The sequence below is a fragment of the Anastrepha ludens genome, chromosome Y (assembly GCF_028408465.1).
Source record: "Anastrepha ludens isolate Willacy chromosome Y, idAnaLude1.1, whole genome shotgun sequence".
NCBI classification, from domain to species: Eukaryota; Metazoa; Arthropoda; class Insecta; order Diptera; family Tephritidae; genus Anastrepha; species Anastrepha ludens.
The window spans coordinates 4,281,395-4,300,304 of NC_071504.1; the positions used below are offsets into that span (position 1 = coordinate 4,281,395).

The 18,910-nt window shown below is 35.4% G+C and overlaps 1 protein-coding gene across 1 annotated transcript; it reads left to right on the plus strand.

Annotated features, from left to right (window-relative positions):
- Nucleotides 1-9,694: 9,694 nt before the first annotated feature.
- LOC128870586 (uncharacterized) lies at nucleotides 9,695-10,594 on the plus strand. Its single transcript, XM_054113238.1, has 5 exons — nucleotides 9,695-9,735; nucleotides 9,796-9,984; nucleotides 10,042-10,266; nucleotides 10,336-10,398; nucleotides 10,460-10,594. Exons 2-5 carry the CDS (start codon nucleotides 9,940-9,942, stop codon nucleotides 10,592-10,594), a joined length of 468 nt encoding a protein of 155 aa, XP_053969213.1. The 5' UTR covers nucleotides 9,695-9,735; nucleotides 9,796-9,939.
- The last annotated feature ends 8,316 nt before the right edge of the window (nucleotides 10,595-18,910 follow it).

An 18,910-nucleotide genomic window follows, 5' to 3' on the forward strand; every position in this document is an offset into this window, starting at 1 on the left:
GAAGCAGGTCTTCGCACAAATGTCAAACATAATGAATATTATAACACTGCTCGTGAACAAAATAGATGGGCAGCACAAGTAGACTGAAAATAGTCGCTTAGAATGCAAACGGCTTGGGCCAACACTTGAAAGAACTGATAGTGTTTATAAACCATAATTCAATAGACGTATTACTAATTTCTGAAACACACTTCACTGACAAAAGCTTTGCAAGAATACCTAATTATAAAATATTTGTCACAAACCACCCTGACAACAAAGCCCATGGAGGCAAAGCAATAATAATTAGGCAAGACATTAAATGCATTGAATTAGAAAAATACGAAAAAGAAAACATACAAGCGACATCGATCCAAATTGAAGATGAAGGCGGCAAACTAACAATCTCTGCTGTATATTGTCCCCCAAAATACATAAATTCCATACCACAATACTACGACTTCTTGAAAACACTTGGCAAACGATACATAGCTGGCGGGGATTATAATGCTAAAAACGCGATTTGGGGTTCAAGATTGACGAACTCCAAAGGACGTAATTTACTGGACGCCCTAAAAAGGAGCAACAGCAAGTTCATAAGTAGTGGCGACCCAACATACTGGCCAACTGATCCAAAAAAAAGTCCAGATCTGATCGACTTCTTTATAACAAAAAACGTTAACCACGAAGATATGTCAATTAAATCGTTAATTGAATTGTCGTCTGACCATTCCCCAATAATAATGATATATCAGAGCTCATATACGAATGAATCCTCGAATAGAAACATATATAACACTAGCAAACCCGGCCCCCTTCGCTGGGCACACTAAAATAGAATAGATATGGTTTAGAACAGAAAATATATAATTTTCATATTATTTATTTCTTTATTCTTTATTCAAGCGCTTTGGCATAAACAATATTTTTTTGTTTTTCTATTTGTTTTTGAATAAATCCCTATCCCTACTAATATTATAAATGTGAATGTAAGTTTGTTTGTTACGCTTTCACGCAAAAACTACTTAACCGATTATTATGAAACTTTGTACACATGTTTTTGGAGGTGTTAGAAGTAATATAGGATACTCTATATACATAAAAATTCAGCCGTTTTTCGCGTTGTGATGAACTTTACGGAAAATGGCTAAACCGATTTTAACCAAACTTTGCCACATTAAAGAGACACATGTGAAGAAGGTTCTTGTTTTGAAATTTTAAGAATCGGATGCCAGGGTCTCGGGGGATAGGCTAAAACGTGGACCCGGGTAACCCTATAATGTGTTTGTACAATATGGGTGTCAAATGGAAGCTGTTTATGATTTCTATAGTATAGAGTAGTTTTCATACCGTTTCGTGACTAGGGTCTCGAGATATAGGCCAAAACGTGGACCCGAGTAACCCCAGGATGTGTTTGTACAATACACATTCTAGGGTCCACGCTTTGGTCTCTATCTCGAGACCCTAGTCACGGAGCGGCATGAAAAATACTCTGGGCTAAAGCATTCACCAACAGCTTCCATTTGATACCCATATTATACATACACATCCGAAGGTTACCCGAGTCCACGTTTTGACCTATATCTCGGGCCCTATTTCCAAAATAAAATATAATCCATGCTACTCGTGGATGATGTAGCTTTCGAATGGTGAAAGAATTTTTAAAATCGGTACTGTAGTTTTTGAGCCTATTCATTACAAACAAACAAAGTTTTCCTCTTTATAATATTAGTATAGAAAAAAACCTCCTGGTATACATTTAGAGAAATAGTCATCCGTAATCTTAACAATAAAATAAGCTTAAAGATTTTTGACGAAATCGACAGTGAGATAGCCTATTTTAATCACACAATAATGAACGCCACTATGAAATCAACTCCACGCGAGACGAGTACCCCTCGAAATACCATACGTTCCTGTCATTGAGACTTCTCTATATTTAACGTTCTCTGGAGGGTATTTAACAAAATCAATATTACAAGAAATGGAAAGGACAGGGATATGATAAGAGCGCCAATATGTTCGGAATTAGAATAGGTATCAGAACAAGAATACTCAATATAAATCCAAGATCATTCTTTACACCATGCGGATGCCACAGTTGGAGTTTACTTTTGATAGATGCAGTTAACTCTTCAACGACAGCCAAAACATTTTTCGGCTTTATCAATAAAATCTATGTGCTGTTTTCAAAGTCAAGGAAGCGTTGGGAGATAGTAAAAAGTAAATTAAAATTGACTTTACAAACTCTGTCTGAAACGAGGTGGGAGAGTAGAATCGGAGCAGTAAAGCAATATTTTTTTCAATTTGATGATGTCATCGAATATGTGGATGAACTGAAAAATAAAACTGATGATTCCGAAACTCTAAGCGACAGTGAAGCAGTCCTAAAGGAAATGTTAACTTTTGATTTTATTGTTGCATTACACGTGTGGTATGAGGTTTTGCTACGTGTAAATAATATAAGTAAACTATGGCAATCGGTTCAAGTCAATTTGCATGTCGCTATTGATACTTTACATTCATTTTGTAGCTAGATTCAAGAATTCCGAAATACAGGATTTGAAAAAAGTGTAACAGAAGCTAGATTATTTGTGGAGAAAAGTACTTATGAAATTCAGTCTCAATTTAAGGGGAAAAGAATAGCCAGGAAAAAACGAATGCTTAGTTACGAACATACTGATAAACCAGTTAAATCTCCTGAAATGCAGTTCAGAGTTATTTATTTTAACACAGTGGTATAATATGCTATAAAAGTCAATACCGAATGTCGATTTACAGCGCGCAATGAATATTTTGAGCAATTTGGTTTTATTTATGATATCAATTATTTGAAATCTATACCAATACTTCGGAAAGGCGAAAACAGTGATATACAGCCTTTCGAACTATATGAAGAACTTCAGCTTTTAAAAACTAATTCACTAGACGCTATCAACGACGCGAAACAACTCATCCAACACATTTTAGAAAATAATTTAGAAGAAATATATCAAAATGTTAATATTACAATTAGAATTAGCTCACAGTTCCGGTCAGCACAGCCTCCGCTGAGAGAAGCTTCTCAAAGTTGAAATTGCTAAAAACCTATTTGAGAAGCACAATGAGCCAAGACATACTATCCGCGTTATCAGTTCTGTCAATCGAAGCTGAAATAGCGGCTAAAAGCCGAAAAGTTCGACTATTTTAATTTTTGTGTGTAATTATTTTTTGTCATCATTTTATTAACAATAAAACTCGTTAAACTCATAAATTATTTTATAATTTGGCTCACTTAATTTCACGGTTTTTTTCACTGCGAAGTAAAGAGGCCTCGCGAAGTTGATGTCGCCGACGTACACATTTGGCCTAGCGCCGCCACTGGCGGTATTTATTCCATTGATAAGCTAGATGAATCCAATTACATTGAGCAATACAAATGGAAAGCTTATTGATTCATCTCTCTTAAATCGTCCTCGGGTGAAGAAATAAAAATGAGAGCTAAGTGGCATAAGAAGTGTATGCGAAAGTTGCAGTGTAAACGAAGAAAGCTGCGTGCGAAGTCCAAGTAAACCCGTTAATGACGCTGAAGAATGTTTTTGTACACGCTTCAACCCGGCATCATAATAAAGGTTTTCAAGTAAAGAGTTCGCTTCCGAAATGTGAAATGCTTGAAATAAAGAGAAATCTTTGATTTTCTCCTGAAAGTGAAATATAACCAATTTTCCGTAATAATAAAAATACTTAATGCTTATAATACTTAATGCTAAAGTACAGCTGCACGAATTTGATCCATCTGGTATGCATCATAACGGGCATGGCTAGATATCAACGGCAAATATTATTATGGAGAGCGCATGTTATAATGTTCTGCTCATTAATAAGAACATATTCTATAAAAAGAACAAAGTGGGTTACCTCGTGTGGACAAATCCTTGTTTAGCCGCCACATGTGAGAAAGTATAAAGAGCATTTTATACCTACCGCCTGGTTAAGTAATAGAAGGGCAAGGAGAGGACTTGATAGGAGATAACAGGAGAACATTGGTACGGTAATCGCGGCATGGTGAACTTCCCTATTAGTTCGTGGAGAGTTAGCTCCTACGAAAGGGGGTAAAACGTAAAACCATTTAAGCCTCTTCCCCGAGGCAAGGAGACCAACTTGATGAGAAATATAAGTTGCTATTTAGTTCATTTGTTCGATCTACATTGAAATATACCGTTTTTATTTGGTGGCCTTACCACCAATTATCTACAGACAGACTTAAACGAGTACAAAAGTATGCTCTCTCTTCCCTGAATTTCTCTGACCCTGCCCCATCATACAAATCCCGCCTACTTCTAATTAATCTTAAACAATAAGAGATTAGATTAATTAGGAAATGTTCCTGTGAATGTGAGTGTTCCTCTCTTTTAGAAACGATAGAATTTCTCGCTCCCTACCAGGTCTTTAGGTAATAAATATCCATTATATTTGAATAGGTTCAGAACCAATTATACCTGTAATATTCCTACTGCTCCCACTCTCGAATTCTACCGTATTAGGTTTTACATTATCGAAACTATATTTTTCTGCTCAATTCAATTGTAATTTAGATTTGGAAAACGATATTTGTGTACTATGTAGTCAGTAACCGACGGCCGCTGTAACAGAATGGGTTGGTGCGTGACTGCCATTTAGAATTCAGAGAAAACGTAGGGTAAAACACCAAAATGAAGAAAAAATAAAACTATCTTCCATTTGGAGTCGGCTTCAAACTGTAGGTCCCTCCATTTGTGCAACAACATCATCATCATCTCTCAAAAACATCTCTCCCATTAACCGTTGTCATCGCCGCTAGTAATTTCACTATCGAAACAAAAACAAAGGCCTTTACGCATTGCATTCTACGCTCACACTATCAATTACTTAGCTGTTGAAAAATTAAACGTTCCTGATCATTATGTCATTCGCCATTCTCCCGCTCGCTATCTGTAGCTCGATTAACTTAACGAAAATTTGCATGCGAAAGCAACAACAAAGTTATCGAGCATGATTCGCCGTTAGCGAGTATGGTCATACCTCATTAGATTAGTATAACTCACTGCCCTACAAACACATGTAATTTAAGGTAGCTTTATTCCTGCGTACCCAATATGTATACAAATGTTCTTTTATACCAGTTGCTTATCTATTCGCCACTTGCTAACGCTTGGCGAAAAGAAGAGGTCTTAGTGGATCAATACTAAAATCATATATTTAATCACTGTCAAGCGAAATTTTTTAATATTACTAGGACCAAGTTTTTCCCATTTCTACTAATTTGAACATGCATGTTACCGACGAAAGTAGTCTGCCCATTAAAAATAAATAAATAATTGGCACGTAAACTTCTGTTAGTTGTTTGGCCGAGTTTGTCCTCCTATTTGTGCTTCTTGATGTTGTTTCACAAATGGAAGAACTTACAGTTTTTTTATGAATATCTTTTTCATGGCAGAAATACTCTCGAGGGTTTACCATTGCCTGTCGCTCCGGTCGTCCAATTATCAAAAAACTTTTTTCTATCATTTTCCTGTTTCATGTACGGAGATTCGAACCTAGGTGATCCCAAATGGTAGTCATGCACCAACCACGGCAGACGCTCTTTGATGAATTCAAACTATATTTCTTTCATATAATTCTACCTACGTTCACATATGCAGTAATTAGCAATAAATCCACAAAATTAATCTACCCGTTCACATATGGCAGATTACCTACAAAATTGACAATCCTGTCAATACAATTGACTGTCAATACTGTTGTGAAAGGTTTTTCTACATAGAAATTATTTTGGTGGAATATTTCGGAGCTTTTGGTTTGTTTAAGTATTATTAACGATATGAAGAAAATACAAGGACAAGGAATAGCTAATTTAATTGCGCAATTGGCTGGTAATAATAAACAGTTGGATACGCATTCGTAATTTTTTATAGCAAGTTTATTTACTTTTTACTTTAACGTTTTTCTTTACACTCGTAGAAATAATGATCTATTACACAAAAAAATTGATTGGGAGTAAAACACGAAAAAGTAGATCATCTACTTATATGTGAACGTATTAAAAGTCTATCTAAAAAAACAACATTACATAAATAAACAAAGCTTATCGTTTATTTTTCCATATTCATTTTACTGAAACTAGACTAGAGGTCCAGAATTACTTAAATATAATATTTAAACATAAAAGTTTTGATAAAAAACTTATATACTTAAAGATTAAAGTTCTGCTTATAATGTCTAAGTGTATGAACCTAATTTAAAAATGATTACACATGTCTGTGATCAATACATCCGCCTTTTGAATTATAGTACTTCGTTTTTGTTTTTATAAATTATCATTAAGAATAAAAATGAAATGTTTATTTGTGTTTATATTATTTTTTGCATAAGTTCAATAATTGCTGTACATAAATACAAAAAGTTTTATTTATTAATAATGGAGCCAATATATATCGACAGGTCATTCCCTCGACCTATTTACATCAACTTATATACTTAAAGATTAAAGTGTTGCTCATAATGTCTGAGTGTAGTGTCATTAAGAATTATTACACCCATCTTTTATTTATTTTACAGTATTTTGCTTTTTTAAAAATTATAGTTAAGAAATAGTATGGAAATTGAACGTTAAATTATTTTTCATTTTGCATTAGTTTAATAATGAAAATTGAAATTTAAATTTACAATTCAATTTCGGACGTTACTTTTGAACGGACGTGATTTTAACAGCTCTCGAGTATAGCCTATCAAAGTGATAAGACCAAACTCAAAAATTTCCAAATTGCGATATAGACGCTTACACGCTGAATATACATAAGCTTATTCGACATTCTACATACTTAAGTGAAAGTGCAAAACAAAAAATAATTTTAATAACAAACAAAAACAGAAACAACTTGAGATGCCTGTGGGGCATTCTCCACCGCAAGAGCGACAAAATTCGTCAAAACTTGCGCCAAAAACAAACTTTAGCGAACCTCGCGATAACGCAGCGAACACATGTGTACATATAAAACCACTTTTAACAACAACACCAAATGTACTGACACCAAGCGAACCAACTTCATGGAGTGAACAAAACAAAACCTCAACAAGCACGACCTACCAAACAAACTACAAAGACTCAACAACAAATATAACCACTCTCGCGTCATTCTACTCAGCCACAACAACTACATCAGTGGTATTCACATCAGCGCCGATAATGACAACAAAGAGAAACACCCTGCAAACAGTAAACACAGCTATCCCAGCAATCCAACAACAGCAAACAGAAACAAGGAAGGAAATTACGCAAGTAAAGCAGTCCAACAAACAAAACAACGAATGTGAAAGCTCCAACAAAAACACGGCAGTCCAAACTACACAAAAACGGTACCGCAACTCCCCAAGTAAGCAAAATGATTATATACATAGCACAAAAAAACATAAAAGCAAAGACACAACAACAAACCAAAGAAAGCTAACGTCATATTGGCTCAGCCAGCAAACATCGTCAAACATGTTCGAATTGCTTTCAGACGACGAACCAGACAATGACAGAACCGATAACAGTGGAACAAAAAGACCAACCGCTGCAGAAAACTTAAACCCAATAATTAAAAAACGCAAGCACCCACCGATTTACATACAAAACGTAGAACGCATTGATAAATTAATGCAGGCACTGAGTACCATTCGTGATTGCAAATATGAACTTAAGGCTTTGAAAAACAATGAAGTTAAACTACAGCCACTCGAATCACACAATTATACTGCAATCATTAATTTATTAAAGGAGAAGAAAACCCAGTATTATACTTTTAAACTAAAGGAAGAAAGAGGATTCAAAGTATTCCTAAGGGGAATGCATTATTCGGCTGATAAAGATGAAATTAAGCAGGAACTACTAGAATTAGGCCATGAAATAATTAATATTCAAAATATTTTGCAAAAAGGTACAAAGAAACCTCTGCCATTGTTCTCATTGGAGATGAAGCAAGGTGCAAACAATAAAGATATTTGTTCAATAAATAATCTATTACACTGCAAAATAAGTTTTGAACCGCCTCATCAAAAGAAAACAATTCCACAATGCACAAATTGTCAAAAATACGGACACTCTAAAAACTTTTGCACAAAAACCCCAGTTTATGTAAAATGCGCGGGTAATCACAAAACTATAGAGTGTGTTGTAAAAAATAGCAGCAACATAAAATGCGCCCATTGCGGAGGCAAACAAACAGCGAGCTACAGAGGATGCGCGGCGTACAAAGCACTCAAAATAAAACAATATCCAGAGCAACGTAACAAAGAATTGAATACTGATAAACAGCAAAACGCTTTAAATCGACAAGTAGATTCACAATATGTCAAACCGACAATGCCATATGCCCAAGTTATTTCTAACAACCCACAATCGGGTGTGACAAGTTCTGAAACAAATTCTGAAGCAACTTCAAATGACGACATCAAAGAGTTAAAAGAAATGATGAAGCAGGTCTTCGCACAAATGTCAAACATAATGAATATTATAACACTGCTCGTGAACAAAATAGATGGGCAGCACAAGTAGACTGAAAATAGTCGCTTAGAATGCAAACGGCTTGGGCCAACACTTGAAAGAACTGATAGTGTTTATAAACCATAATTCAATAGACGTATTACTAATTTCTGAAACACACTTCACTGACAAAAGCTTTGCAAGAATACCTAATTATAAAATATTTGTCACAAACCACCCTGACAACAAAGCCCATGGAGGCAAAGCAATAATAATTAGGCAAGACATTAAATGCATTGAATTAGAAAAATACGAAAAAGAAAACATACAAGCGACATCGATCCAAATTGAAGATGAAGGCGGCAAACTAACAATCTCTGCTGTATATTGTCCCCCAAAATACATAAATTCCATACCACAATACTACGACTTCTTGAAAACACTTGGCAAACGATACATAGCTGGCGGGGATTATAATGCTAAAAACGCGATTTGGGGTTCAAGATTGACGAACTCCAAAGGACGTAATTTACTGGACGCCCTAAAAAGGAGCAACAGCAAGTTCATAAGTAGTGGCGACCCAACATACTGGCCAACTGATCCAAAAAAAAGTCCAGATCTGATCGACTTCTTTATAACAAAAAACGTTAACCACGAAGATATGTCAATTAAATCGTTAATTGAATTGTCGTCTGACCATTCCCCAATAATAATGATATATCAGTAGTGCGATTCACTAACTCTTATCGATTCGACAATTGTTATTTTTCTCTTCAGTATTTGTCGATTGCACTGCCGATTGTGCTATTCACTAACTTATGTTAACTAACACTGAACAGCTGTTTTCTTCTATTTATTCAAACTGATAGAGAGTGGCATCTTTGTCAAATTAAATGTCAGAATGAGCGAATAACATGAAGAAGAGAAACAAAAAAATATAGACGCCAAACTGTTAAATGCAATTGTGAGTGTTTTTTAACAATAATATATGTACAAAGTAAGTACAATAAAATAACTGTTTATTTCAATTTATTGTTTTATTAATAATTTTTGTATATTGCTTTAGGATGACATCGACAGCTACCAAAAGAAGCCGTGCCACATCCGAGCAGCTAAATCGCCTGCTTGACTACCTAATGGAAGTCCCGGGTCTAGCAGGATCTAGGTTCCACAGCCTCCATGGTAAGTACGAGTGCGACAAAAAGTGGAGCGAGCTAGCAGCAAAACTAAATAGTCTGGGTGGAGCAGTGAAGACGGTGAATCAATGGCAAACGGTAAGAAAATATTGTGTTATTACTTAAAAGTAGAGAGATGTTAATCATTCCCCTAAAAAGGTATGGCGGGACTTAAAAAGCCGCACCAGCATTAAAGCACGGAATCGGCGAAGGCAACAAGCTTTAGCTGGGAACAGGCCAATCAGCGAGGAGCCCCTAACGGAATTCGAGAGGCGGGTGTCTGCTCTTATAGGGGAGGAGTATATGAAGGGCCACGATTCAACCCCTGAAAATATTCCACTGGAGGAGGTAAATTGCATGAAGTGTATGTTTTAAAGTGTAACTTACTGGTGTGTAAATTTGTAGGTAATCCAAATGGGTATCGAAGTGGAAGATGAAAGGGTGATTTCGGAAGCCCCGTCGCCTTTACGGACGCCACTGGCAGAGAATTTCACGCTGAGGTCAGGTAATTCCCATATCTCAGACAGGAGAACACCACGGGCGAGCTTGAAAAGAAAGCGCATGGAAGAAGACGGTAATGCTCGGAAGAAATTTTTGGAAATAGCAGAAAAACAGGCAGATGCACTAAAGGTAATTTCTTTTGAACTTAATGTAAAATAATTTTATTATGTTTTTCCATTGGTGATTGTTTTTTAATAGATGCTAGCCCAGTCGAGTATAGAAACAGTAGAAGTCGCGAAACAACAAGCAGATGCTTTAAAGGTAATTTATTTTCAACACATAAAAGTGGCATTTTATTAATCGTTCTTCCAATTTTTAATAGATCTTAGCCGAAAGCAGCTCTGCAATTGCTCAGGCTAATAAAATGATGGCGGAGGCAATAGCCGTATTGGGGAATGGATTAAGCGCTACCGCAGAAGCATTCAACAATCTAACGAATGCAATATATCGTATGTAGATTAGAAACCAATTCCGCAGTTCCTTTTTATGTGCACATATACCAAATGTTTATTTTAGTACCTGAAGTTACTTTTTATTTGAATTTTATAAGTAAACAAGCTGTGGTAATGTTAAGTAACATTAATTAAATGAATTAGAATGTATTGTTTTCGTTTTTACAAATAGACTGACCTTTGAATTTATAAACCATGTGTACATACGCTTATGCATACCTATATACATAAATAGATTTATGTGCCTGTAACCTAAAACTGTATGTAAACTGAAGTTAAAGACTGAATTGTTTTTATTGAATCTGCATGTAATTTTGTTCAATAAAAGGTTTTAACAATAAATATGAAAATGTTTTAACTTTTTATACCCGAGTGTTCACATAGATATGTATGCGGAATGATTATGAGTGAAAATAGTATTTAAGTAAAAAAATTAGCAATCAGTCGGTCTTGGATGCGCTTTGCTGTTGAGGATGGTGCATCTTGGTTTACAAAAATGTCGTTTGTTCTGGGCTCTGTGAATTCATTTTCGGTCTGGTATATTCCTTCTCTTAAACGAATATTATGTAAAACTGAGCACGCGTTAACTACTTGTCCAGTAAATCCTGGATCGTACAAGAGTGTCCTTTGTTGAGACAAGCACCGCCACGTTGCCTTAAGAACACCAAAAAGTCTCTCAACTGGGTTACGAGCTTTGCACAATGCCTCATTGTACAAGAATTTCGGAGTACCTTCCGGTTGGTTTGTTAGAGGAGTCATCAGCCAAGGCTCCAAAGGGTACCCGGAATCACCTGCAGAGAATTTTTGATTTTTAATTCCCTTATTTTTATTTAAATATATTTATTAATAGATTAAAAAGCCTACCAATCAAAAACAAGTTATGGTTTCCAATCTCAAAATTCCGTTGCATAACCATTCGCACCGCAGAGGAACTCCAAATGTATGAATCGTGCCGTGCTCCCGGAAATTTGGCATTTACGTTTAAAATTTTAAGGGTAGGATCACATATCTGTAAAACATTAAAAGGGAATCTTGATTCTTGAATACTTTACAAATTATGTTGTTACCATTTGGACATTAAGCGAATGGTAGCCGTGGTGGTTGACATACGCTTCTTCATGACGTTTCGGGGCCAAAATTGACACGTGCGTACAATCGATAGCTCCAATGGTACCTCCCACAAACGGGGAGGTTGCTGAAGCAAAAATTTCTTTTGCCGGAAATCTCACCTTTGCGCAAAACATGGAGCTGTTGATTGCAGCTGTTACCCGATGAATGCTACGGCTAACGGACGACTGGCTCATAGATATTCCCCATTGCTCACCTACGGGTCGTTGATAACACACGGTTGCAAAAAATCGCAGTGCAGCTAGAACCTAGTTGTATAAGGGCAGAATTTAGAACTGAATTAGCTTGAATGTTACCAAATTTACCTGTTTTTCAGTCGAAATCGCTGTTATTCTGGAACCTCTAAGATGACTGTCAAGCTGCGAAACTACTTCCTCAGTCAAGTCTGGAGTTAAACGGAATAACTTCTGGAACTCCCCTGCATCCAAATCGAAAGGATTGTCCACATGCCGGAGCAAACTTCGATCAATTATTTGAGGGCTCACTTCCTCCTCTCCACGCGATAAATCGTAAGCCAAATACTCAAACGCCATACTCACGCTTTTTAAATAAGTTTTTTTTCATCTAATTTCACAGTTTTGATTAAAATCACTAAATCTTCTTTAACGTTTGATTTAACAACACCAAAATTATTGTCGTTTAGTTCGCGATAATCGACAGGTTAACCAAACAGCTGATTTTGTCTTGTCGATTTTCGTAATGAAATGGGTTACTGAATAGCAAAATCGTAAAAATTGTGGTTAAGGAAAGATAACAAAGCGAATATCGATAAAATGTGTTAGTGAATCGCACCACAGAGCTCATATACGAAAGAATCCTCAAATAGAAACATATATAACACTAGCAAACCCGGCCCCCTTCGCTGGGCACACTAAAATAGAATAGATATGGTTTAGAACAGAAAATATATGATTTTCATATTATTTATTTCTTTATTCTTTATTCAAGCGCTTTGGCATAAACAATATTTTTTGTTTTTCTATTTGTTTTTGAGTAAATCCCTATCCCTACTAATATTATAAATGTGAATGTAATTTGGTTTGTTACGCTTTCACGCAAAAACTACTTAACCGATTATTATGAAACTTTGTACACATGTTTTTGGAGGTGTTAGAAGTAATATAGGATACTCTATATACATAAAAATTCAGCCGTTTTTCGCGTTGTGATGAACTTTACGGAGAATGGCTAAACCGATTTTAACCAAACTTTGCCACATTAAAGAGACACATGTGAAGAAGGTTTTTGTTTTGAAATTTTAAGAATCGGATACCAGGGTCTCGGGGGATAGGCTAAAACGTGGACCCGGGTAACCCTATAATGTGTTTGTACAATATGGGTGTCAAATGGAAGCTGTTGATGATTTCTATAGTATAGAGTAGTTTTCATACCGTTTCGTGACTAGGGTCTCGAGATATAGGCCAAAACGTGGACCCGAGTAACCCCAGGATGTGTTTGTACAATACACATTCTAGGGTCCACGCTTTGGTCTCTATCTCGAGACCCTAGTCACGGAGCGGCATGAAAAATACTCTGGGCTAAAGCATTCACCAACAGCTTCCATTTGATACCCATATTGTACATACACATCCGAAGGTTACCCGAGTCCACGTTTTGACCTATATCTCGAGCCCTATTTCCAAAATAAAATATAATCCATGCTACTCGTGGATGATGTAGCTTTCGAATGGTGAAAGAATTTTTAAAATCGGTACTGTAGTTTTTGAGCCTATTCATTACAAACAAACAAAGTTTTCCTCTTTATAATATTAGTATAGAAAAAAACCTCCTGGTATACATTTAGAGAAATAGTCATCCGTAATCTTAACAATAAAATAAGCTTAAAGACTTTTGACGAAATCGACAGTGCGATAGCCTATTTTAATCGCACAATAATGAACGCCACTATGAAATCAACTCCACGCGAGACGAGTACCCCTCGAAATACCATACGTTCCTGTCATTGAGACTTCTCTATATTTAACGTTCTCTGGAGGGTATTTAACAAAATCAATATTACAAGAAATGGAAAGGACAGGGATATGATAAGAGCGCCAATATGTTCGGAATTAGAATAGGTATCAGAACAAGAATACTCAATATAAATCCAAGATCATTCTTTACACCATGCGGATGCCACAGTTGGAGTTTACTTTTGATAGATGCAGTTAACTCTTCAACGACAGCCAAAACATTTTTCGGCTTTATCAATAAAATCTATGTGCTGTTTTCAAAGTCAAGGAAGCGTTGGGAGATAGTAAAAAGTAAATTAAAATTGACTTTACAAACTCTGTCTGAAACGAGGTGGGAGAGTAGAATCGGAGCAGTAAAGCAATATTTTTTTCAATTTGATGATGTCATCGAATATGTGGATGAACTGAAAAATAAAACTGATGATTCCGAAACTCTAAGCGACAGTGAAGCAGTCCTAAAGGAAATGTTAACTTTTGATTTTATTGTTGCATTACACGTGTGGTATGAGGTTTTGCTACGTGTAAATAATATAAGTAAACTATGGCAATCGGTTCAAGTCAATTTGCATGTCGCTATTGATACTTTACGTTCATTTTGTAGCTAGATTCAAGAATTCCGAAATACAGGATTTGAAAAAAGTGTAACAGAAGCTAGATTATTTGTGGAGAAAAGTACTTATGAAATTCAGTCTCAATTTAAGGAAAAAAGAATAGCCAGGAAAAAACGAATGCTTAGTTACGAACATACTGATAAACCAGTTAAATCTCCTGAAATGCAGTTCAGAGTTATTTATTTTAACACAGTGGTATAATATGCTATAAAAGTCAATACCGAATGTCGATTTACAGCGCGCAATGAATATTTTGAGCAATTTGGTTTTATTTATGATATCAATTATTTCAAATCTATACCAATACTTCGGAAAGGCGAAAACAGTGATATACAGCCTTTGGAACTATATGAAGAACTTCAGCTTTTAAAAACTAATTCACTAGACGCTATCAACGACGCGAAACAACTCATCCAACACATTTTAGAAAATAATTTAGAAGAAATATATCAAAATGTTGATATTACAATTAGAATTAGCTCACAGTTCCGGTCAGCACAGCCTCCGCTGAGAGAAGCTTCTCAAAGTTGAAATTGCTAAAAACCTATTTGAGAAGCACAATGAGCCAAGACATACTATCCGCGTTATCAGTTCTGTCAATCGAAGCTGAAATAGCGGCTAAAAGCCGAAAAGTTCGACTATTTTAATTTTTGTGTGTAATTATTTTTGTCATCATTTTATTAACAATAAAACTCGTTAAACTCATAAATTATTTTATAATTTGGCTCACTTAATTTCACGGTTTTTTTCACTGCGAAGTAAAGAGGCCTCGCGAAGTTGATGTCGCCGACGTACACATTTGGCCTAGCGCCGCCACTGGCGGTATTTATTTTAGATGAATCCAATTACATTGAGCAATACAAATGGAAAGCTTATTGATTCATCTCTCTTAAATCGTCCTCGGGTGAAGAAATAAAAATGAGAGCTAAGTGGCATAAGAAGTGTATGCGAAAGTTGCAGTGTAAACGAAGAAAGCTGCGTGCGAAGTCCAAGTAAACCCGTTAATGACGCTGAAGAATGTTTTTGTACACGCTTCAACCCGGCATCATAATAAAGGTTTTCAAGTAAAGAGTTCGCTTCCGAAATGTGAAATGCTTGAAATAAAGAGAAATCTTTGATTTTCTCCTGAAAGTGAAATATAACCAATTTTCCGTAATAATAAAAATACTTAATGCTTATAATACTTAATGCTAAAGTACAGCTGCACGAATTTGATCCATCTGGTATGCATCATAACGGGCATGGCTAGATATCAACGGCAAATATTATTATGGAGAGCGCATGTTATAATGTTCTGCTCATTAATAAGAACATATTCTATAAAAAGAACAAAGTGGGTTACCTCGTGTGGACAAATCCTTGTTTAGCCGCCACATGTGAGAAAGTATAAAGAGCATTTTATACCTACCGCCTGGTTAAGTAATAGAAGGGCAAGGAGAGGACTTGATAGGAGATAACAGGAGAACATTGGTACGGTAATCGCGGCATGGTGAACTTCCCTATTAGTTCGTGGAGAGTTAGCTCCTACGAAAGGGGGTAAAACGTAAAACCATTTAAGCCTCTTCCCCGAGGCAAGGAGACCAACTTGATGAGAAATATAAGTTGCTATTTAGTTCATTTGTTCGATCTACATTGAAATATACCGTTTTTATTTGGTGGCCTTACCACCAATTATCTACAGACAGACTTAAACGAGTACAAAAGTATGCTCTCTCTTCCCTGAATTTCTCTGACCCTGCCCCATCATACAAATCCCGCCTACTTCTAATTAATCTTAAACAATAAGAGATTAGATTAATTAGGAAATGTTCCTGTGAATGTGAGTGTTCCTCTCTTTTAGAAACGATAGAATTTCTCGCTCCCTACCAGGTCTTTAGGCAATAAATATCCATTATATTTGAATAGGTTCAGAACCAATTATACCTGTAATATTCCTACTGCTCCCACTCTCGAATTCTACCGTATTAGGTTTTACATTATCGAAACTATATTTTTCTGCTCAATTCAATTGTAATTTAGATTTGGAAAACGATATTTGTGTACTATGTAGTCAGTAACCGGCGGCCGCTGTAACAGAATGGGTTGGTGCGTGACTGCCATTTAGAATTCAGAGAAAACGTAGGGTAAAACACCAAAATGAAGAAAAAATAAAACTATCTTCCATTTGGAGTCGGCTTCAAACTGTAGGTCCCTCCATTTGTGCAACAACATCATCATCATCTCTCAAAAACATCTCTCCCATTAACCGTTGTCATCGCCGCTAGTAATTTCACTATCGAAACAAAAACAAAGGCCTTTACGCATTGCATTCTACGCTCACACTATCAATTACTTAGCTGTTGAAAAATTAAACGTTCCTGATCATTATGTCATTCGCCATTCTCCCGCTCGCTATCTGTAGCTCGATTAACTTAACGAAAATTTGCATGCGAAAGCAACAACAAAGTTATCGAGCATGATTCGCCGTTAGCGAGTATGGTCATACCTCATTAGATTAGTATAACTCACTGTCCTACAAACACATGTAATTTAAGGTAGCTTTATTCCTGCGTACCCAATATGTATACAAATGTTCTTTATACCAGTTGCTTATCTATTCGCCACTTGCTAACGCTTGGCGAAAAGAAGAGGTCTTAGTGGCTCAATACTAAAATCATATATTTAATCACTGTCAAGCGAAATTTTTTAATATTACTAGGACCAAGTTTTTCCCATTTCTACTAATTTGAACATGTATGTTACCGACGAAAGTAGTCTGCCCATTAAAAATAAATAAATAATTGGCACGTAAACTTCTGTTAGTTGTTTGGCCGAGTTTGTCCTCCTATTTGTGCTTCTTGATGTTGTTTCACAAATGGAAGAACTTACAGTTTTTTTATGAATATCTTTTTCATGGCAGAAATACTCTCGAGGGTTTACCATTGCCTGTCGCTCCGGTCGTCCAATTATCAAAAAACTTTTTTCTATCATTTTCCTGTTTCATGTACGGAGATTCGAACCTAGGTGATCCCAAATGGTAGTCATGCACCAACCACGGCAGACGCTCTTTGATGAATTCAAACTATATTTCTTTCATATAATTCTACCTACGTTCACATATGCAGTAATTAGCAATAAATCCACAAAATTAATCTACCCGTTCACATATGGCAGATTACCTACAAAATTGACAATCCTGTCAATACAATTGACTGTCAATACTGTTGTGAAAGGTTTTTCTACATAGAAATTATTTTGGTGGAATATTTCGGAGCTTTTGGTTTGTTTAAGTATTATTAACGATATGAAGAAAATACAAGGACAAGGAATAGCTAATTTAATTGCGCAATTGGCTGGTAATAATAAACAGTTGGATACGCATTCGTAATTTTTTATAGCAAGTTTATTTACTTTTTACTTTAACGTTTTTCTTTACACTCGTAGAAATAATGATCTATTACACAAAAAAATTGATTGGGAGTAAAGCACGAAAAAGTAGATCATCTACTTATATGTGAACGTATTAAAAGTCTATCTAAAAAAACAACATTACATAAATAAACAAAGCTTATCGTTTATTTTTCCATATTCATTTTACTGAAACTAGACTAGAGGTCCAGAATTACTTAATTATAATATTTAAACATAAAAGTTTTGATAAAAAACTTATATACTTAAAGATTAAAGTTCTGCTTATAATGTCTAAGTGTATGAACCTAATTTAAAAATGATTACACATGTCTGTGATCAATACATCCGCCTTTTGAATTATAGTACTTCGTTTTTGTTTTTATAAATTATCATTAAGAATAAAAATGAAATGTTTATTTGTGTTTATATTATTTTTTGCATAAGTTCAATAATTGCTGTACATAAATACAAAAAGTTGTATTTATTAATAATGGAGCCAATATATATCGACAGGTCATTCCCTCGACCTATTTACATCAACTTATATACTTAAAGATTAAAGTGTTGCTCATAATGTCTGAGTGTAGTGTCATTAAGAATTATTACACCCATCTTTTATTTATTTTACAGTATTTTGCTTTTCTATAAATTATAGTTAAGAAATAGTATGAAAATTGAACGTTAAATTATTTTTCATTTTGCATTAGTTTAATAATGAAAATTGAAATTTAAATTTACAATTCAATTTCGGACGTTACTTTTGAACGGACGTGATTTTAACAGCTCTCGAGTATAGCCTATCAAAGTGATAAAACCAAACTCAAAAATTTCCAAATTGCGATATAGACGCTTACACGCTGAATATACATAAGCTTATTCGACATTCTACATACTTAAGTGAAAGTGCAAAACAAAAAATAATTTTAATAACAAACAAAAACAGAAACAACTTGAGATGCCTGTGGGGCATTCTCCACCGCAAGAGCGACAAAATTCGTCAAAACTTGCGCCAAAAACAAACTTTAGCGAACCTCGCGATAATGCAGCGAACACGTGTGTACATATAAAACCACTTTTAACAACAACACCAAATGTACTGACACCAAGCGAACCAACTTCATGGAGTGAACAAAACAAAACCCCAACAAGCACGACCTACCAAACAAACTACAAAGACTCAACAACAAATATAACCACTCTCGCGTCATTCTACTCAGCC

Coding starts and splice junctions, on each gene's coding strand:
- LOC128870586 (XM_054113238.1), top strand. CDS start 9,940: ATGAAGGGCCACGATTCAACCCCTGAAAATATTCCACTGGAGGAG. Junction 9,985..10,041: donor AAAATATTCCACTGGAGGAG/GTAAATTGCATG, acceptor GTAAATTTGTAG/GTAATCCAAATGGGTATCGA. Junction 10,399..10,459: donor AACAAGCAGATGCTTTAAAG/GTAATTTATTTT, acceptor AATTTTTAATAG/ATCTTAGCCGAAAGCAGCTC.